This window comes from Tarenaya hassleriana, unplaced genomic scaffold (genome assembly GCF_000463585.1).
Source record: "Tarenaya hassleriana unplaced genomic scaffold, ASM46358v1 Cleome5, whole genome shotgun sequence".
Lineage (NCBI taxonomy): Eukaryota > Viridiplantae > Streptophyta > Magnoliopsida > Brassicales > Cleomaceae > Tarenaya > Tarenaya hassleriana.
The window spans coordinates 1,637,111-1,657,470 of record NW_010967707.1 but is presented as its reverse complement, the minus strand read 5'-3'; the positions used below and the strand labels follow the sequence as shown (position 1 = coordinate 1,657,470).

General features: G+C 38.6%; 4 protein-coding genes across 5 annotated transcripts in view; 1 reads left to right on the top strand and 3 right to left on the bottom strand.

Moving 5' to 3' along the window:
- Positions 1 to 282: 282 nt before the first annotated feature.
- LOC104826232 (major pollen allergen Ole e 10) lies at positions 283 to 2,034 on the bottom strand. The gene is made up of 4 exons (XM_010558838.2): positions 1,667 to 2,034; positions 846 to 1,271; positions 655 to 685; positions 283 to 503 (listed from the first exon to the last, which is right to left on the bottom strand). Exons 1-4 carry the CDS (start codon positions 1,728 to 1,730, stop codon positions 341 to 343), a joined length of 684 nt encoding a protein of 227 aa, XP_010557140.1. The 5' UTR covers positions 1,731 to 2,034; the 3' UTR covers positions 283 to 340.
- Positions 2,035 to 3,663: 1,629 nt separating this feature from the next.
- On the bottom strand, positions 3,664 to 4,212 carry LOC104827393 (the record flags this gene model as incomplete). Its single annotated transcript, XM_010560567.1, has 1 exon — positions 3,664 to 4,212. A coding segment is annotated over one exon (372 nt), but the record flags the coding sequence as incomplete, so codon positions are not given.
- Positions 4,213 to 5,131: 919 nt separating this feature from the next.
- Positions 5,132 to 18,107, bottom strand: LOC104826231 (callose synthase 7). 2 transcript variants are annotated; one of them, XM_010558837.2, is made up of 42 exons: positions 18,037 to 18,102; positions 17,484 to 17,766; positions 16,737 to 16,837; positions 16,374 to 16,486; positions 16,192 to 16,279; positions 15,972 to 16,082; positions 15,719 to 15,871; positions 15,325 to 15,414; positions 15,143 to 15,234; positions 14,925 to 15,048; positions 14,642 to 14,776; positions 14,481 to 14,557; positions 14,288 to 14,378; positions 13,957 to 14,079; positions 13,773 to 13,887; positions 13,294 to 13,678; positions 12,982 to 13,042; positions 12,652 to 12,733; positions 12,529 to 12,578; positions 12,364 to 12,450; positions 12,154 to 12,258; positions 11,850 to 11,944; positions 11,669 to 11,750; positions 11,415 to 11,578; positions 11,169 to 11,292; positions 10,961 to 11,064; positions 10,677 to 10,788; positions 10,427 to 10,578; positions 10,037 to 10,146; positions 9,840 to 9,959; positions 9,682 to 9,750; positions 9,107 to 9,296; positions 8,916 to 9,027; positions 8,541 to 8,663; positions 8,345 to 8,463; positions 8,132 to 8,215; positions 7,715 to 7,827; positions 7,412 to 7,641; positions 6,357 to 7,154; positions 6,218 to 6,268; positions 5,931 to 6,116; positions 5,132 to 5,799 (listed from the first exon to the last, which is right to left on the bottom strand). In XM_010558837.2, exons 2-42 carry the CDS (start codon positions 17,716 to 17,718, stop codon positions 5,551 to 5,553), a joined length of 5,805 nt encoding a protein of 1,934 aa, XP_010557139.1. In that variant the 5' UTR covers positions 17,719 to 17,766; positions 18,037 to 18,102; the 3' UTR covers positions 5,132 to 5,550. The 2 variants fall into 2 exon arrangements, with proteins under 2 accessions (XP_010557139.1, XP_010557138.1); XM_010558836.2 differs by having other exon boundaries at positions 17,484 to 18,107.
- Positions 18,108 to 18,388: 281 nt separating this feature from the next.
- LOC104826230 (ATP-dependent zinc metalloprotease FTSH 2, chloroplastic) overlaps positions 18,389 to 20,360 on the top strand; it is a 3,460-nt gene continuing 1,488 nt past the window's right edge. The window contains exons 1-2 of the mRNA XM_010558835.2: positions 18,389 to 18,497; positions 19,003 to 20,335. Of these exons, the coding sequence (XP_010557137.1) occupies positions 19,003 to 20,335 (1,333 nt within the window). The 5' untranslated portion in view covers positions 18,389 to 18,497. The remainder of the gene's footprint in view (positions 18,498 to 19,002; positions 20,336 to 20,360) is intronic.

Here is a 20,360-nt window from a genome sequence, read left to right as displayed (position 1 = left end):
TAATATTTGATATTTCGAAAAAAAAACTTATAAAACAATAGTGTAAATATAACATATCAACTAAAAAAGTTAAAATCAAAGTAGGCATGCATGTTATAAATAAAATAAAATTATGCAACATTATATTTCCTTTTTTTTATAGCAAATTTTGCCATGTTATTAGACGTCATTATTCACTAGTTTGTTATGATCTACATTAAGATCGTCAAAATCCAATTACATACATACATACATACATACATACATACATACATACATACATGCATTTCAAATCTGGATGCGAGTAGAAAGAAACATGCTTTCATAAAACACAGCAAGAGAGAGAGAAAGCTCAGTTCAGTTAGGGTCTTTGGAGACAACAAAGAGTTAAAAATGTCAACAAAAGCACAGGGGAGAAACGTCTAAAACTCGAAGCTTCGGAATCAGACGGAGGGTTTGATGGAACTCCGCCGAAAATCCCCAACCCATCTGCGTTTGTTATGTTCAATATTGATGCACTTGTGCTGTCACAACAAGCAACAGCAAAACAAAATCATTTATCCTAATTCGAAATGGATTTATCCATAACCAATTTATGGGCCATTTTCTTTGTAGAATTTAACGCAGAAATTGATGAGAAAGCTCGTAGAGAGAGAGAGAGAGAGAGGCTTTCACCTCGTAGAAGGATAGTGGCATGATCCTGTACCTGTCGTCCAATGCAAGAAACGTCATTCAATTTTCAGAATATGTAACCAATTCAAGAGAGCTGATTGGATTCGCTATCTTAATATCTTTCGGACATGAACTGAACAGAGCAAAGAGAAAGTTTCCAAGACAATGGGGCCAAAAGCTAAAATGCTGCTCACTTGGGTCAGAGCCGACAGCAAAAGCAGTTCCACGGAAGTTGCAACTACTTGGGATAGGGTTCTTCTGGTAATAGCTATTGAAAGCGAAAGAGGCGTGGTCCTTCAACGTGTTGGGGTAATAACAGTTACCACCGGCCTGGATGGCGGAGCAGTCAGCTCCACCGAGCCCGCAGGCGTAATCCAAAGCCTCTTGCAGAGCCAACTTGGGAGCGTTCTGGCTAGCCACGCACCAGCTGGCGGCCGGGTAGAGGGGAGGTGGGTTGGGTATGGTCAAGGGAGTGGTCGTGACCGAGTCAGAGTCGGAGTCCGAGTCAGGGACGACGGTGCTGGTGGAGGGTGTGACCCCCACCGTAGGGTTAGTGGCTAATGGGGTGGTGATGTCCTTTTGGGGAGTTTGCGCTTCAAGCTGTCTCCTTGCATTTGCACCTGTGGCGAATTTGGTGAATCAAATACAATTTCTCTCCTTTTACGGCTGGTGAAATCAAATTTCTAGAAAAACGTTTCCTTTGTGGAAACGGAAAAAAAAAAGGGTTGAAAATTCTGTCCTCCAAACTGTAAAGGTAGGGACTTTAGAATTGCATTAATGAGGACGAGTTAATGTATCTGACTTTATTGTTGTGCCCATAAGTAAATGAAAACACCATGGTTTTTAACTTGGAAAAAAAAAATCAGATTGAATCTACAAATCCCAGAACACAGAAACAATAGGGCAAACAAGAACAAAGGGGGGGGGTACCCAATGTCATCACATCTAAAAAGCAATGAAATTGCCAAGGCAAATGATTAATGGGTACATAAGAAACTGAAGAAACGAGAGTGACCTGGGAAGAAGCAGAGGAAGAGGAGGAGGAGGAGGGTCTTGAATCTGCAGATTTTGATGCCCATTTCATGAAACACAGAGACAGAATCTTTTCATTTAACCCTTCTCTCTTCCTTTTTTTTTTTCTCCTGTTTCTGTCTCCAAATCTCAGAGAGACTGTCTCTTTGTCTGAGATTTGGGTTTTGTGGGTTGGAAAAAGGAGGGAAAATAAGAGGAAAAAAGCTCTCTGTCTTGTGGAGAAAAGAAAGCAAACCAAATCAAAATCAACAAAAAAAAGTAAAGAATATTAAAAAGAGAGAGAATGGTTTTGGAATTTAGGGTTTTTGGGGGGTAATGTGGGCTGCTTCATAGTGATGCTTGTAATGATGGGTTTCCTCTCTTTTGGGTTTTATACTCTTTTTCTTTTCTTTTATTTTTTATTTATCTCCATGCTTTTTCTATTATTTAACAATACAAGATAATTTCAGCCAAATTCATATATAATCTAAGTAGATCTACTTGAGATTTCTTTTGAATTATACATATATCAAGTTTCTTTGTGAATGGAACCAAAAAAAAAAAACATTTGAAGTGAAACGTGATATGTCGGAATCAATAGATTTAAAAAATATATATTTGAAAGGTACCGTTAGATTATTGTCAGCAACAATATAAGATCAACACATTTATCAGCGTTTTATGCAAACTAAATAAAACAAATCGATGGATATAAGAACTGATCATATTTCGTAAAATCGTAGAGATTAGTGTGTTTATATTATAATATAATTTAGTGAGTGGAATTATAAATAGGTAAATCTATAAAAAGAAGTATTATTATAGCCCCTATTTTTTCAGAGAATCACTCTCAATCGTTTATTTAATATTCTTTTTCCAACATTATTGTTTGTTTGTTTAATGTGACAATTTTCGTGATAGAATAATCTTTATCTTTTAATCCTAAAGAGACTTTCAAAATGAAGGAATCTACAAACTCTACACAAAATTGTGTCATTAGAGATTTACTTTTGACTAAATGCTCCCATCTTCGTGTATAAAATATTTGAGATATTACATCACTTTCTCATCCTAGGGTTTAGACTCTAATATTCTTACTCACATCTACCGGTTTTTAAATTATGAGAATATTACAATAAAAAAACTAGAAAAATTAATTTATATATATATATATATATATATATTCTGATATGTTTATGAATTTCTTGAACTAAGAAAAATACCATGCTTATTCACACACACACACACAATGAAATAGAGAAAAGTATCGTATCTTTCGAATCATAAACATTGATATTCTATTTTTTTATATTTTTTTATTTGACTTAGTGTACGAAATTCGTAGTGGGACAAACAAATCTTATCAGTAATATATAGCTTTCGGTGCCAAGAAATTACTAAAATAGATAAATAAAATAACATTTACTGTTTCCAATTTAAAATACTTAAAGGTTTAATAAACGTTTTTAAGAGATAATTTAGTAAATAAATATGTTCATGTGGTACAATTATTGGAGACATAATGTTTGATTATAAGACAAACGAATAAATTTTCAAATGAATATGAGATACAATGCACATCAAGTTCGTTTTAAAAAAAATAAATTAAACTTAATAATTTATATATAATTTATTTTACGGGTTGACTTTTTGGATACTAATTCACATTCTTTTATTTAATAAAAAAAAATCTGAATTGTGTATATTTAGTGAATTTTGTAAAATACTATAGAAAAGTATATATGGAACATCATTAAAAATATCATCAATTATCTCACTAATGTCTGGAAAAAAATATATAAATTAAACAAGCTCTTTTCACATAGCCCGGTGGATTAGAAAATTGTTTGGTGGAAAGTGAACATATGTTCTATTTAATTATATATATATATATATATATATATATACACGCACACAAAACAAACCACTTTCACAATGCTTAAATTAACATATTTCTATATATCATGTTCCTGCTGTTTTTCCTGGTGTGTAAGAACTGAGAGATATAGAGAGCATGGTCTTTGGGAAGCAAAGCAATTAGCTTTGAGCGGAGTTCCATCACAAGCTTAGAGCTTCACCCTTTTAAGTTTTAACAATGAATTCATGTTCTCTAACCTATAAAAGCAATTAGCTTTGAACAGAGTTCCATCAAAAGCTTTAACCTTTAACAGAGTTCCATCAAGAGCTACTCACCCAATCCTTTGGCAGTGGAGATTTGAATACCTGGGAGAGGAGAGCTTGATCTCTCCTGTTAAGTTCCTTCGAACCAAATCCTCGGTCCAGGCATAGTTTATCAGCTTCTCTTCCTTCTTCTGCTACTCTCTTCCTGACAGCTACCAACGAATCTGGTCTTACGGAGGCAAATTCATCACCGGCAGTTCCATCTTCTTGTTTCATGTCATCTCCATTCGTATCAGCTTGAAATTTACCTTCTATGCTTTCTCCTCGATCTTTGGCATCATTTCTTCCCTCGGAGCTGCTACCCCACCATTTGTATGTAACAGTCGATAACCCGTCCGATGGGAATCCACACTTTAATCCATCCACATATTAGACTTTGCAGTGCCATGGCTTTTGTTCCCATCCTGCTGCATTGGCCTTAGAGTTAGGGATTCAGATTCTTCATTGCTTCTTAGCTAGGAATATCTGCCATCAAGATAATGCAAAAAAGAGAGCATTGCCTTTCTTCCAAGCCTAAATTTCCATAAGCAGGTTACCGGTTGACATTGACAAGCTCAGAAGCAGAAAGACTGTTTACAGTAATACAACAACAAGAGCATATTACGACAAGAAGAACATGTTTTGCTGCTTGCCCATATGAGACTGTCATGGCGGCAAAACCTTGTGTAATGAAAGCAAAATTATGTAGTCGGTAAGCGCATAAGATGAGTGATAAGACACGGGACTCAAAGATACGAAACAATGGGTTCTAGATCTGGCTGGCTAAGCCATTGCATTTGCGGCTAATTTGCAGAGTTTGGAGAACCAGGGCATGACAGGATCATCTTCTCAGAATCCTACTTCCATATCTAAGCAAACTCGTAGCAACAAACAATGGCATGAACAGCGTGTTTGCTCCAAAACGAAACCCTAATTTCATTTAACGAGTGGTAATATCTCGCGCTTTGAAAGCCATTGCCACATCTAAGAGAGTTGATGCGAGCCCTAAATCTTGAAAGACATGGACCCATAGATTCAGACGCAGAGACCCAACTCTAAAATCAACCTATTAAGGCACCAAATCTTGAATTAGACGGCTCCAGGATCTCTTGACTCTGTAAATTATGAAAAACAGTTGACACTAAATCGGGGTCTGGCCGCACTAATCCGACTATTCATCCATCGTAGCTTCCATTTCTATAGAAAAGACCAAAGCTTTTTGCCTGTTCATGAGTACCCACTCTCTCAATTCTCAATTCCATGAAAACCCTAATCTGCGACGACTAGAGAGTTTCGGCATCGAAGCTTACCTCCCAACAGCGTCGCCAATGAAAAATACCGTTCGCTTGACCGTTTTCCTTCGAAACGGAAATCCTTAGACGCGACAATGACCAATTGAGAACAATCGATCCGTGAACAAGTCTAATTCTCCAACTCATCATATCCGAGATGAGGAGAGAGGCAGAGAAGAAGGTCAACAAAATCCAAAGTCGGGGTTGACCGACAGTTTATGCCACGTAGACTTGGGATATTGCATCTAAGGCAGAGGTTTTTTTTTACATACAACAACATTTCCAGTCAGATGATCAAGTCTTCATGTCTAAACAATCAGCAAATTTCTGTATAATCTCATCTTGGAGTGAAAAAGGTAAATAACTAAACAAAGGAACGGACAGCCAGTGGTTTCAAATAATACAACGGAGTACATAAAAGAGAGGAAGAAAGCTGCTACTTGGAGGAGGAAGGGGCCTGCTTGTCTTTATTTCCAGAAAGAATCATGGAGATCTGGAGGCCACGGCTGAATGCCTGGTTGAACAGAAGACGTGTTTGGAACTCCGAGACGAAAGGGAACCACGACAATACAGCTATGGGCGTGAATATCACCAGCCCCATTATGTACTCATACGCCCTCCCCAGCTCCTTTATCGATTCCCAGAACCCGAGTCCCTTCAACACGCTTCTAAGGGCTTGTCCAATCTTCAAAAATGCAACAACATCATGTTAGAAGTTGTTTTGATCAATAACCCACCAATCTAATATCTTTTGTTTCAAACTCTGAGGTTGGTTTTCTGATTGGATAACGTTAGCTGGAAATTGAAGAGACTTACAAGAAGAATCGCCCAACCAGTAGGCAAGAAAGCCAGGATGGCGGCACATACATCTAGAATTGTGAGGCCCGCAACTACGAATAATACTGTCATGACTGACAAGAACCCGAGGAAGAGAAGAGCCTTGAGAATCCTGAACATTAGCTGAAAATCTGTCCCGAATCTCCTTCTACCCATCGATACCAGCTGTAAATCACAGATTCAGTTTGCAAATGATAAGCCATAGAAAAACATCAGCAAATGAGTTTTCGTTTTCCATACCAGATTCGTTTTTCCAAAGTCTTTACCTTTAGGACGAGTAGAACCGTGAGCAAGACAACCCAAGAGAGGCCGTAAACCTGCAAGAGGAAAGCCGTAAACCGGTTAGATTTCTGAAGACAGCAGAAGAAGAATCAGAGCTGACAGAGAACAAAAGTTTTCTCATACCAGAAAGTCGGTGTGGCGATGGGCAATATTCAGATGGTAGACGATTCCATACTGGTAAAGGAGGAAACGAAGAGCGAGAATTATCTCGAGAACCCTTCCCCTTATATTTGTGTGTTTGAGGTGTTCTTGTTCACCGTCCCACCATGATTCCCAACTCTTTTCAACAGAAATTCCAATGCCACCACGGTTTCCCATCCATCTTTTCCAGTCAGTCCAGTCGTCCACTGTCTTTTGCCATTCAAAGCCGGCCGGATTGAATATAAATGGTGCAAACAACCATGAAGCTACTAGGAACCACATTGAGAAGGTAATGTACATATAAAGATTTGAACTTCGGTACGAATTCCCATAGACTTGATAGACAACCAGTAGTATGGCCAACTCCAGTCCCTTTACGAAATGACTTCGAGAATACAACCTATAATTATCAGCAAACTTTGCATGGAAAACCACGAATCCTCGACCTGTTGCTCGGTACTTAGAACCTCCATGTAAAATCGTCCTCCCAAAGTAATGTGCTTTTGTTCCGAGCTGAAATGTGAAGAAAACAGAGGCAAGCTGAAGTTGCATAATGATAAAATCACCTAGAGCGGTGCGAAACCCTTTTTCGAGTCCTATTTCCATAACCATTGGTAGAACCATCAAGAAACCCAACTGAAAAACAGATTGGGCTGTCAATGCCTCTTCAAGGGCTTTCGACTGATGTACTCTTGCACTTTCAAGGATCTCTCTTTCCAACCCGCTCATAACCATGTAAAGACGTCCATAAAGGAACACATACACCGTAAGCACGGTCATCTGAAACAGAAAACTCAAATTTTACTGATCTAGAAAATTGAGATTTCAACTGGACATGCATATAGATCTTGTATCTTATAAAAAAGATGAGAGGAATAATGCAAATCAATGCTATTCCGAAGCATGGTGAGGAGATAAGATGTTTAAAGAAAATTTATTTGTTGTGAAAAAGTCTGGTTAGCCTGGATTTGTACCCGAACAAGCTAATGAGGAAATATTTAGTTGGATTAGATGTAGAAAAAAGGATTTTGGCATACCATGCTACTAAAATAGAAACCGACTGTGGTGAAGTAGAATGAGAGCATCCTGTAAAAATCAAACCGGCGGCCCAGACGATAAACATCACGACTAAGAGTCTGTTCTCCGTTCCCATTTGCAACTTTGGCTTCAAAAAAGGAAATTTGATTCATTCCTACATCACGTCCCTTTCCAACTTGGATATATTCATGATGTGTGACGTATCCCCCACGGAGAGTTGAATTGTACCCTGGATGATACATGATTAGCCACCACAGTGCAGCTATAAATAATTTTTTTCATCATTCAGAACCATTCTCTACCTGCAAAGATGTCTTCGCTTAAGTTTATGATCCTTGAAGCCTTGCTAATGCCACCCCTCGTTATGTGGAAAATTCTATCAAAGATATCTGGATGACCATAATGGAAACGGACCCTGTAAAACAGAACCATGAGTAAGTGGAACAAAGTTATATTCAGCTAATCTTCCTTCTAGAGGTACAAAACCTCAAGTAAAAGCATGAAAGAATGGAACCAATCTTCTCAACAATGGAAAGACATGAACTCTTCTGACCCAAAAATTAAATTAGGAAAGAAAAACAGAGGACATGGGAAGTCTGCAGAAAGAATATTTGTGTTGGTTTGAGATGGATGAAGTTATTTGAACATGCTTAAAGGGTACTGATAAAAGTAACAGAGATGACGCTGACTTTCACCCTTATCAAAAGATGGGAACATACCTCAGAGGATTTGCCAAAACTCTTTGGCCAATGGTAACGAAACTTGTCTCCTGATTTGACATGAACCATGCCAGTGATGAAACACTGCAGAAGAATAAAGAAGTCAGACGAAAGAAATTGAGAATGCCCATTTACAATTACCGAGATAGCAATATGTTTTAGTTCCACGATATGGAGACAGCCATGAGACAGCAAGTACTATCAAGGTTATACCTTCCAGTAAATATGTGTTCCCTAAGACCCAAAATTGTAGGTTTTCTCTTGCCACGGCAATCTTGTATAAATTCCTGCAGCACATTCCTCATTTTGAAGGCCTCTTCAAAGTAATTGTCCTGGAAAGCAAAAATAGGGATAAGAAGATTGTAGAACTAAGAGAATAGATTGATCTTTAAAATGACTGAGACAGTACCTGGTTCATGTCTATGGTCTGAAGTGCTTCACCACGTGTAAAAATCAGGGCATGATTTTGGTTCTCAGGCTTTCCTTCTCCAATTTCGGTAGGAGGACCAGGAAGTTTAATGCGATATATTTCCTGGTAAGATGAGGAACAAAGTTCTTTAGTGTTTCTGGTTCGTATGTGGTACCGCATCACACTAACATTTGTAAACTTGAAAATTGTTTTTCATGACTTCAAATTTATAGCAATTGTGGACATAAACATAATATGCCATGGTATTATCTACCCACATTGGTTCTTATAATAGATTAGAGCAAATGAAGCAACAGAATAAGTAGGAAACAAGATAAAAGATGAACGAAATATGAGTGGAGGCTATTTTCATACCTCATCTAACTTATCACATCCCTTAAGAAGCACAGAGTAGAATACTTTCTGCGATTTTCCATTTACTGTCTCCTCCCTTTCATCTATGTAGGCAACACGTAGAGATGGATACCTATCCATAAAGTATAATTACGGTAAGCCATAATAATAAGCATAAAGTTCTTATTTCTATCATGGGAGCTTTTTCTTACTTCAGCATAAGCTGTAAAATGTTATTGTAACTACTCCGATCCCGAAGATCGCTGGACTTTTTCTGGTTCCCATAAACCTGACACGATACCACATATGTGAATTTCAAATCTGCAAGAGCTCGCGTACGATCATTAAAAGACTTTTGGTCATCCTCATTTGTTTCCATGGCATGGTAGCCACTGTGCTTATCTGCACAAGCAAAACAGAGTTCATAACACACATGTTAATCTAACGCTAGGTTAACCGTTCAAGCATTTAATTTGGACAGACAAACCTTTGAGGGTTTTAACCTATCGAATGCCAACGGGTGGATTGTATTTAGAGGATAATAACAAAGCTTTTTGGAACTGTCAGATTACATTTATAATCACCATTTTGCATGTCATCAAAAGAAGCTCGGTGTTACTAATTTAAATGTAAGAAATGGTGCTAATCTTTCTGCCACTGCAATCTCCAAAATAAATAGATAAATTCCACGCAGATGATCCTGCCACTCCTTCCCCGGTATTACTGTTCCTTAATGACCAGAAAGGTTTGACACAGTGAAATCTGAAAATCGAAAGGAAGTACAAACCATCATCTCCTGCAAATTCCTGGAAGCACTGAAGTTCTAGAGCTTGTCTGTAGTACATCATTCCCCTTACTAGCAAGAGTAAAGAAGCAAATGTATTAGCGACTGAGGAACATATTCAAACATTATATGTAAAATTTCACACATTTCTGACAGTATACCTGTCCTGGCAAGTGTCTGGCCTCTGTAAGATACCCACTGACGAAGTTGATCTATCTTGTCTTTCTCAGCAAAGTTTCGCTTAGAATCCCCTACACGTTCTAAGTAGTTTGACCATTCCTCTGGTAGACAGACATTTTCAGTCCGTAAGTTTGAATTTCTCATAAACATATTAGAAATTTACTTGTATGAAGCTTACCAGGATATATTTTCTGCAGGTAAAACAACATTGTCACTCCATCTTCATTTTCCTTATTGAGTTCCTCCTCGGAATAAAGCACTTCTTCTTTGTAATAAGGAGTTAAAACGCTAGGCATAAGTTGGCAAAAGAATGTTAATCATGTATAGAACATTTCAACGGAACGCCCACAAAAGAATTTTGGAAAAAAAAAAGAACACCATTAGTTGAGATGGTGCAATGAGTAGAATCATAATGAATGGCAATGAAAAACAGCAGATCAAGAAGCAGATTTGAGTCATGCTTAGGATTTAGAACTATAGCTAATTCAGTTTTCGTAATAGTGAAGTTGTACATTTATTTCTTGATGTATTTTTAGCTAAAGACAAATCAGATGATAGAATAACTAACCTAAAGGACAGCATGTCACGAACTCGTGGAGCATCTGGCAATTTCATGAATAGGGAATTTGCAAAGAAGGTGATACGGCGTCGTGCTTCCAAATTTTGGGGTACATTTATCGCAGATTCTTTAACAGTAACAAGTAACCAAAGTCTAACAACCTACACAGCCGGCACAAAATATAACGAGATAGAAATATGATCAAATATCAGAAGGCCTGGTTTGCTCAAATGAGATAGAAAATTTGAGTGCATAATACCTTTTCCCTCCAAGATAAATTATGTGTCAGACGAAGATTTATTTTCTCGAACCTCTGCTCTTTCTTGTCACTCTCAATATCACCAGTCTGTAAATGGGCCCTTTCAAGAATTCTACAGGAAAAAATAGTAAGCATTTTCAGATATATTTCCATGGTGGGAAATTTTCTCTATGTTAAACAGGATAGTTGAAAACTAGAAAAGAAAAAAAAATGTGATAAAAGGATAGCTCTTCGGTATATAAAATTAGTCGAAATATGCATAAGTTGCAGCAATCAGGACTTACTCGTGACCATTAAGCATAACATCCTGTGTGATGATTTCAATAATGTCCTGGAGGATGTTGATTATCTGAGACTTGTACGTTTCAACATCATCATAATCACTTAGCTGTCAACAAGACAAGAATTTTCAGTAAACAACATGAGGAGCCAATCCAAATAAACAGTAGCCATTAGAAGCCAATGAACAGAAGGGGAAGAAGTTCATGTTACCAGGATGCTTAGAAACTTCTCCAGTTTATCACTGAGCAGAGGCAGACCGCTCATTCGGAACTCAGTTAAGAATCTATGTTGCTGTATGCTGACATCTACTTCATAGCAAATCTCCCTCACAATCCTGGTTGTATACATAGAGAAACAACAACACTGCATATTTTAGGCTTTTTAAGACTAAAAACCAGAATGAACAAATCAGGTGATGGGGGAACTTTCATAGAAAAGGAGGGAAAACTACTCCACCTTTTATCAGATTCATCTTCTAGAAGACCGTATATAATGTCCCTCACGGTTTCATAAGCTTCAATCACAGCATAATGCATATAATATTCACTTCTGATTTTCTTGAATAAATCAGCGTCCTCCTTTCCCTTGAAATCTTTTGCCATGTCTAGTGCTATTGGAATCTATGACCAAAAGGAAAAAACATAAAAGGTTATCAAGAAGAGAATAAGGATCATAAGCAAAAGTTGCCAGAGTAAACAGTAAGTATTTACTTTGCTAGCAAGCAAGAAAGGCGGCCATTGTACAACAGAGACGTCTCCAGAAGAAGAAGGTAAAAGCAGCAAATCTCTTTCTCTGAGTCCAAAAAGAAGCAAGGAAACAGGAGTATATTATTTATAAATGACCTTAAAACTTTAAATATTGACAGAGTCAATCACTGAGAAGATGTTAAACCTATCATTGATCAGATCCTCATCTCGCATAGTGTTTATGAACTTATTCCACACTTGTGAGAACCTTGCAATGTCCTTCTCGTCCACTGTTTCTTCCTGCATTTCTCAAATCAAGAAATTATCTTGAAATGTTTTCTCAGTAATAAAATTTAGTATTTATATGAATGACATGAAAATAATTAGGAAACAGACTAGCAGCATTAGCTGGTTGTACAGAGAAACACCAAGAAAAGGGTTGGGCAGACACAAATTCAGACCACTCCAACAACAACAAAAAAAAGGAGGCGGCATAGAGTTAACAATACCAGGTGCTTTCTTTTTGCATGCCCGTAGGATAGTGGTGTAAGTTTACTACAGAATTCAGATGGAACAAACTTAAATCTGGACCTTAACATCCCAAGTGTGCGAATCTGGAATTGAAAAAACGAGGAAATTATATATATTGTCAAAATATCACAAAATTGCTTTTGGTTTAGACAAATTTGTAAACACATTAGGAGCAAAACAACAATTACCTCCCCCAAATGGCTGAAAGCTCCATAAATCCCACCAAACAGAGTGGAAAAGATGGCATACCATATTTGTGTATCCATGAAATAAACCTAAACACGAATCAATGTTAGATTGTGGCAAACTCATGAAATTAATTCATGTCAAGTTGTTCAATATAGTGTACTTACCAAGACAATTGGGGCCCAAATCGAGATAATTACTCCTATGTTATGAGTGGCTACATGGAGATAACACATGAATTAGAATAGCAACTAGCAGTAAGCAAGAATGCTGAGCTAAAAGATTATTACCATTCGGAAAGAACTCATGCCACTGGTAGTTAACGACTTGCAAATCCCATATCACCTTTGTTGGATTAACGAGCGGTAATATCTGTTCAAATAAAATCAACAACATTAGAGGTTAAAATACATATGCAATAAAAAAAAAATATGCGCCAAAACATTGAATCATCAAATATTTATAGCTTGTATGTATCTATGTTACATAGGATTTGAAACACCTGCCTAGAGGTCAGTAAAGGTAAAAGATCAGGCGACAAAAGAAAAAGACAGTGAAGCTAGATGAACAATAGAAACAAGTTGGAAAGGAACAAGTGTCGGCACAAGAAGCTAAATCACCTCCACATAGTAACTAAAGGCGAGCTTGCTCAATAGCAGCATGACCCAAAAGAATGTATACCTGAGACAGCCAAATTTTGTCTAATTAATCATTCAGAAGCGTAAACATAATGGAGAAAGAGGGATACAACCAGAAAAAAATAGAGAAAAGAAAAAAACTGTGGCAAGTACTTTGTCCCAGTAAAAAGAAGAAATGCAACAAGAAAAGAAAAAACGATGCACCAAAAAGAAGACCTGCAGAAACTGCTGAATCCCTCCTCCTGGTTCGGGAGAAAGAGGAATATAACAATGAATATCGTCAGAGTTTCTTACTTGAAAAGCGAGAACATGTCCTCATGCATTCCTCTACCGACGTACAGTTTTGGCTGTGCCCACCACATGATAAATGTGACAATCCGCATGTTTGATCGCTCCAAGATTCTCCGTAAAGGTGGAAGAAGGAAGAATAATGCAGCCAAAATATTTGGTAATACATAAAAGGCAACAGCATAATTGTATAATGACTGGTCCAACCAACTCCCAACCCAGCTACTGAAGAACTTCATAAGTCCAGTTGGATTCTGCACCGACTTTGAGTACGTAATCGGCAAAACGACTGCCCACATGGCAGCCATTAAAAATTTGAAGAAGTAACGCAGTATTTGAGTGAATTTTAGGCCTCTCCAGGCCCCAAAACTAAGAATTATATCCAGAGTTGCTGCATTTCAGAGACAAAAAGAATGATAATGTCAACTTGGAACAGAGGTCCAGATTAAGCTCTCATGACAAAATGAAAAGAAATTGACATCAACCTTGCAGAAGATTAAGGAAAGCTGAAGTGATGAAGATGGTCAATATAGTGCGGAAGCCATCCTTATAAAAGAAGGCAAGTAAGCCTGAGGGACTCCAGGCAACTATTATCATAGCCTGAAAATCATAGAATCAAAACATATTATTAATCTGCAGAGAAAAGATGAAGTAAAGATCCTAAGATACCTGAAGAGCCAGCACAAGGAAAATCCACATCCGGTCAAAACTTCGATAGAGGTGCCAAAATGTGCGGGCTTCGACAAAGTTAGTTTTGGGTTTCCTTTTCCCGTAAGAAACTTGGTCAGGTCTCTGCAATAAATGAAAATTTCTCGATGATTCTTTTGATTGCATAACAAAAACAAAGTAAGCATATGGGACATAGAAAACCACACATGTTGATGCAAAGAGGCACTGGAACTGGAAATGTAAAAAGAAACTGAATATACTGTATCTTTCAAAAAAGGGGCATGGAAATTCAACATCAAAGATAAAGCTAAAGATAAGCAAACACTCATACCTCATTTGGAGGTTGTGGTTTGTCGTCAGAGTGGATGAAGAAATCTGCCTTAAAGTTCATTGGCCATTTAAGCCTGAAACACCTCTTATCCCTTAAAAAATCAAAACATAAAAAAAAATAAAACAATTGAAGTTTCTCAGATAACACCATTTTACCAATATGCACAAAAAATATCAACCTCAATTAAACTCACCAAAAGTATTCATTTAGATCATCATAGTTTCTCCACTTTGAGTGGCTTGCCTTGCCCCCTTTGTTTCTCCGGGCTTCCTTTTTGTCCACCAAAGAGAATGGTTTTCGTAGCAGAAGCAATAAATGGGAAAAATAAGCGAGACAAGTCAGAAAGTTACATACCTTGCGTAACACTTGGTAGATTGGTGTTATAACATTTCTTAAAAATGCTTCTTCATCAGGCGCGGCTGCTTCAAATGTGTCTCCAGTTACATGGTGAGCATTGCTAAACAGAATTCCATAGACTTCATTGGCCATCTAAACCACAATTTGGAGAAAAGAATACAATTATTTTCTTGTATGAAACGTGTCAAAGTAATAACAGAACTTCAGAGACACCAACTATATTAGTTTATCATAGAAACAAAACGGAGAAAAGGAAGATTTGCAGAACAAAAGAACTTACATTGTGGAATATGTAGCAAAGGCATTCAGGCATGAAGCGGACATTTGATGCTTCGCCCCATATGAGAAGATAAAGACCAAGGTATATAAGACTTAGCTGCTGTTTGTTGCAACCTGAAGGAAACCTGTCAATATAGAAAATAATAAACCAATGGACATAAAATTTAGTGCAAGACTGTTGAGAACTTGATTAATACAAGAAATGTTAATAGAGGATACCTGATATATGATTCACATCTCAAATACTTGCACCATGACCTGTAATTCTTGAAAATTCTCTCCATCAACTTCTCCACAGTGCTTGGCTTGAGCTGAAATTGCCTTGGAGTTAACAAATTGTATATAACATACTGGAAAAAATGATCACCTGAGTCTTGCACTGAACACCAAAATATATCTACCTCATCATAAGACTCGAGATTCCTCTTTCTTACGTCGATGTTGGCAAGCAGCAGTATAAGATGTTCCCTCTGGTTGGCTACATTTCCTCTCTTTCACCAAGGAAAGTAGGAAGCAAACAACAAAGTTAGAGGAATTCGTTCTTTTCATTTTGGTCAAACATGCAATTAAAAATTAAAACAAGCACACACACGCGCTAGAAGATCATTTATTTTGTGTTCTCTTCTTCTTCTCTCTCTAACTTTTTAGCGCAAATAGAATGGAAAAAATATAAGAATAAGAAAGAAACATTTTCTGATTTTGGTTAACCAGAATAAAATATGGGAAGAGAAATGAAGAAATATATTACCAAAAACCCTAAAATTACAGGATGAGAGTAGCAAGGAGTTGACATACCTGAAAACCAAAAACCAATGCAAGCCATTCAAGAATGTCGTTAAAAGACTGAGCTCTTTCCTTCAGCTTTTCATCTGGGTTAGCCGAGGTCGAATGAAATCTCGGTCGAGGAAGACCTTGCACATTACGTACAGCACTAAAAGCCGCTTTAATCTATATTTACACAGCAAGAAGATCAGTAAGAGTTCAAAATAATTGATACTTCAGGCGACATACAGAAGCAAAATAAACAATAAGATTTACACAAAACAACCTCGGGGAGCTCCATTATTGCAGTTCTGGCCCCTACAGCATACAGCGGAAGAATGTTATAGTGTTCATACTGCTCCTTCTTTCTTTCAACTTCGTCGGCATATCTGAGGGTCTACATGCCAACAACAGATTTAACGTCAAATTTCACAATTTCAGAGACCTCCATGTAAAATTCATTACATGAAAGTTTTATTTCAGGGCTGCAAAGGACATTAATAAACCTCCTCATCTATTCTTGACTCAGGAACCACGGTCCTTAGAACATCATACAACACAGTCGCTATCTGGTAAAGCTTAGCCATCTCCTCCCTACAATGGCACAGAAGATAAAAAAGCAAGAGTCAACAGAGAGCATTTATATCTTTATACTATAATGTCTACAAGATTCAAGAAGAGATCTCACGGTGTTTTGGTCGCTTCTCCTTCTTTGATATATTTCTCGTAGAAGTTTTTATAGTACAGTTGAATTTCTCTTGGGTCACTCTTAGCCAACTTACGTTCTGTTTCCTCTTCCTCCTAAAACAGTAAAATTCAAGAAAGATCATCCCAAGATATGTACAAACGTAAGGTTTTGAGCCTTTAGCTTAGGTAGCAGGAAATCACATTCCTAGATAACTTACAGATAATGCCAAAACTAGTTCAATGAAGGAATTGGCCAGACTCGCCAAATAAAACAATCAGTATCAAATGACAAATTTTCCTGAACTGCATTTGATTGTGTAACTAAATAAACATTAAAAAAAAACACTTCAATTACGAGGCATACCCTTTCTAATCTGTGCAACAGATAGGTCTTAAATTGACGGACACCTCGCCCACTAGATGTTTGATCCATTCTATGAGCCTTCTCCAATGCAAGGAAGCGACCTAATCAGACAGAATACAGAACAGTTAGAACTGGATATTCTCAGTCGAACCACAAGCAAAAATACGAGACACTAAACAACCATAAAAAATGAAAAAGAAAAGGAGATAAAAAATTCAGACAACAGAAAACACAGATGAAAACAGTATGTCAACTGCATCCACAAAGATAACAGTAGACACAAATAAAAAGCCAGAAACATAGCTCAAGGAAGATGGTATCATCCATGTGAGTCCATTCTTTGCTGGTCAAGGAAACAAACGGCTACTTGAATCAGCTGCTCTAAGGTTTTCAGACACAACATCCTACAACATGCCGAGTTCAAACAAACACACAGGAAAGTCTCACAAATACAAACATATATACACCACAAAGCAGGGCTAGAAGGTCTTGCCCTTTAATATGATGCAAAAAAAAAAAAAGCAAAGCAATACGGAATTATGCAAAACATCCAAATACTTGAGCAACATAAAAGAAACTTTCAAACTCCTTATTGAGTCAATTCCAAGTGAATTATTGGAACCCAGAAAATCATAACACTAATCCCTTCCGAATGCATCAATGGACTAATAAAAACACAAAAAGAAGCCCCCACGAGGAGAGCAACTAAGAACCAAATCAAGAGAGAGAGAGAGGTTAAAAGCATACAGAGGTAAGCAACCCTAGGGTTATCATTCTCGATGTCATTAGCGACTCGCAGAATCGGAGCGATGGAGGCGAGAGAAGAAGGCACGAGCTCGCTATCAATGGCGCTCTCGTCCTCGTTTGGACGGTCGATCATCATCGTCCCGGCTCGCGTCATCCTCCGCGACAACGACCGCACCGGTTGCATCTGCGGCGGCCGACCATCCTCTCCCCCTCTCCCACCGCTGGAGCTCGCCATAGCCGACCAATCTCAGCTCCTCTTCCTCACTTTCTTTTTCTTCTTCTCCTACAATGTTCGAGGAACCGACGATTATCGTGATACCCATTTTCCCTTTTCTGCATATATATTGCGCAGAAAATCGAAAAGCGAGAAAAGAGACGAGAGATTCGTTGAGTGGGCTGTGGGACAAAGCGATTGCTCTAAGAGGAAGAAAAGAATGAGAAAGAGAACAAGAAAAATGAATCTTTTTGCGCTTTTAGGTGCGGCTCTTCTGTAGATGAATAGGAAATCGAATCCAGAACTAGGGTTTCTGTGGATTAAGCCTGAATTCCTTACTCTCCTTTACGAAACTTTCTTCCATTTTCTTTGAGTTTCTTGGAAAGCTTGGAGCTTTGCTTCCCGGAGAAGTAGAAACGCGGAGTAAAGTAAACCAAAAGGAGCACGCTCCATATATATAACGGCTATGAAGAAATCTAGACTGCGTGATGTTTTAGGATTCCATTCCCAAAAATCGTGACATTATTATCTGCTATACCGACCCGCATGTTTTCCCGAACGACACGAGGTTTTTAACTGCATATTACCAAAAACACAATTTTTCTGGTTAATACAAAGAAAATCTCGGTCCAAGAAAGGCGAAACCTTTCATAAAATAAAATAAATAAATAAATAAAGAGGCAATAGAGGAAAAGACACGTACGCTCCTCTCGAACCACATCTCCTCCCTTCAAAAATCCCCCCCCTGCAACGCTCTGTCTCCTCCAAACAACCTCCGGAGCTCCTTTCTTCAGCGACTGGTACGCCTCTCTCTCTCTCTCTCTCCCCTTCTGTCTCTCCCCAACCAAAGAGACAACCTTTCTCTTCTTTCGTTTGTTCATATGAAGAATTCGTGTTCATCTGCTTGATTGTGAAATGGGTTTTCTTCGGCGGGCTCGAATTTCCCAACTTTAAGCTTAATTTTGCTGGCTGATTTGCTCATCGAGCTTCAATCCGAGACTGGGTCTCTTGATTTTAGTTCAAAGTTATCTTGACCCCTTGAAAATTTCATCTCTTATGGTCTTTGTCGCGATTCATGTGTATAATAATCTTTGTCCACGAAGTAGAGTAGAAAAGTCCGTATCTTTATTTCCTTTGTGAATTTCAATTTGGCCAATACGGCTTCACAAGTTGCAGATACACTACTATCCTGTTACTAGGAACTTACTTCTTGCACCCTTTGCGATGTAAAGACTTTTGCTTTCTTTTCGATTTTCATTTCTCAAGTTGATGGACTTGCTATAACCTAATTTGATTCTGATGTAGATGGAAGCATCATCCGCTTGCCTCGTCGGCAATGGCTTATCCAGCCACGCGACAAAACAAAGGTTATGCAAGGATTTTACTGGCAGAAAGCTTACCCTTTCCTCTACCTATCCTTCAACTATCAGGACATCTAAGGTTAGTGTTGTGAAGGCTTCTTCGGATGTGAAGAAACACCAAGAAAGGAGGGGTTTTCTTAAAATCTTGCTTGGAAATGCGGGAATCAGTTTGATGGGCAGTGGAAAAGCGTATGCAGATGAACAAGGAGTTTCATCGTCTAGGATGTCCTATTCTAGGTTCCTTGAGTATCTGGACAAGGGCAGGGTGACCAAAGTAGATCTGTTCGAGAACGGGACAATAGCAATTGTGGAGGCTGTCTCTCCCGAGCTGGGTAACCGGATTCAACGTGTTCGTGTTCAACTGCCAGGATTGAGTCAAGAGCTTCTCCAGAAGTTGAGGGAGAAGAATATCGATTTCGCAGCTCATAATGCTCAAGAAGACTCTGGTTCACTGTTATTCAACTTGATTGGAAATCTTGCCTTCCCACTGATTTTGATCGGTGGTCTGTTCCTTCTCTCGAGAAGATCCTCTGGAGGAATGGGTGGTCCTGGTGGCCCGGGCTTCCCTCTCGGTGTTGGTCAGTCCCGAGCTAAGTTCCAGATGGAACCCAACACTGGTGTAACATTCGATGATGTTGCCGGAGTTGATGAAGCCAAGCAAGACTTCATGGAAGTAGTCGAGTTTCTGAAGAAGCCTGAGAGATTCACTGCGGTCGGCGCCAGGATTCCTAAAGGTGTTCTCCTTGTCGGTCCTCCTGGTACCGGAAAGACGCTTCTGGCAAAAGCAATTGCCGGTGAAGCTGGTGTCCCTTTTTTCTCCATCTCGGGTTCCGAGTTTGTGGAGATGTTTGTCGGTGTTGGTGCCTCGAGGGTCCGTGATCTCTTCAAGAAAGCCAAGGAAAATGCTCCATGCATCGTCTTTGTGGATGAAATAGACGCTGTCGGTAGGCAAAGAGGAACTGGTATCGGTGGAGGTAATGACGAAAGAGAACAGACCCTTAACCAGCTCCTGACCGAGATGGACGGTTTCGAGGGTAATACCGGTATCATCGTGATTGCAGCTACAAACAGAGCAGACATTTTGGATTCAGCTTTGCTCAGGCCAGGACGATTTGACCGGCAAGTGACTGTCGATGTTCCAGACATCAAGGGTAGAACCGAGATACTTAAGGTTCACGCTAGCAACAAGAAATTTGACAACGATGTCTCACTTGATGTGATCGCCATGAGAACCCCTGGATTCAGTGGAGCTGATCTTGCAAACTTGTTGAATGAGGCTGCCATATTGGCTGGGCGCCGGGG

What these genes read in the sequence shown, in the direction of transcription:
- LOC104826231 (XM_010558836.2), bottom strand. Translation starts at nt 17,718, where the DNA reads ATGGCGAGCTCCAGCGGTGGGAGAGGGGGAGAGGATGGTCGGCCGCCG. An exon ending in GATCTAAATGAATACTTTTG is followed by an intron (nt 14,379 to 14,480) that starts GTGAGTTTAATT and finishes TGATTTTTTAAG; the next exon opens with GGATAAGAGGTGTTTCAGGC. An exon ending in AACCACAACCTCCAAATGAG is followed by an intron (nt 14,080 to 14,287) that starts GTATGAGTGTTT and finishes CATTTATTGCAG; the next exon opens with AGACCTGACCAAGTTTCTTA.
- LOC104826232 (XM_010558838.2), bottom strand. Translation starts at nt 1,730, where the DNA reads ATGGGCATCAAAATCTGCAGATTCAAGACCCTCCTCCTCCTCCTCTTC. An exon ending in TGCTGTCGGCTCTGACCCAA is followed by an intron (nt 686 to 845) that starts GTGAGCAGCATT and finishes ATTGGACGACAG; the next exon opens with GTACAGGATCATGCCACTAT. An exon ending in TGCCACTATCCTTCTACGAG is followed by an intron (nt 504 to 654) that starts GTGAAAGCCTCT and finishes TTGTTGTGACAG; the next exon opens with CACAAGTGCATCAATATTGA.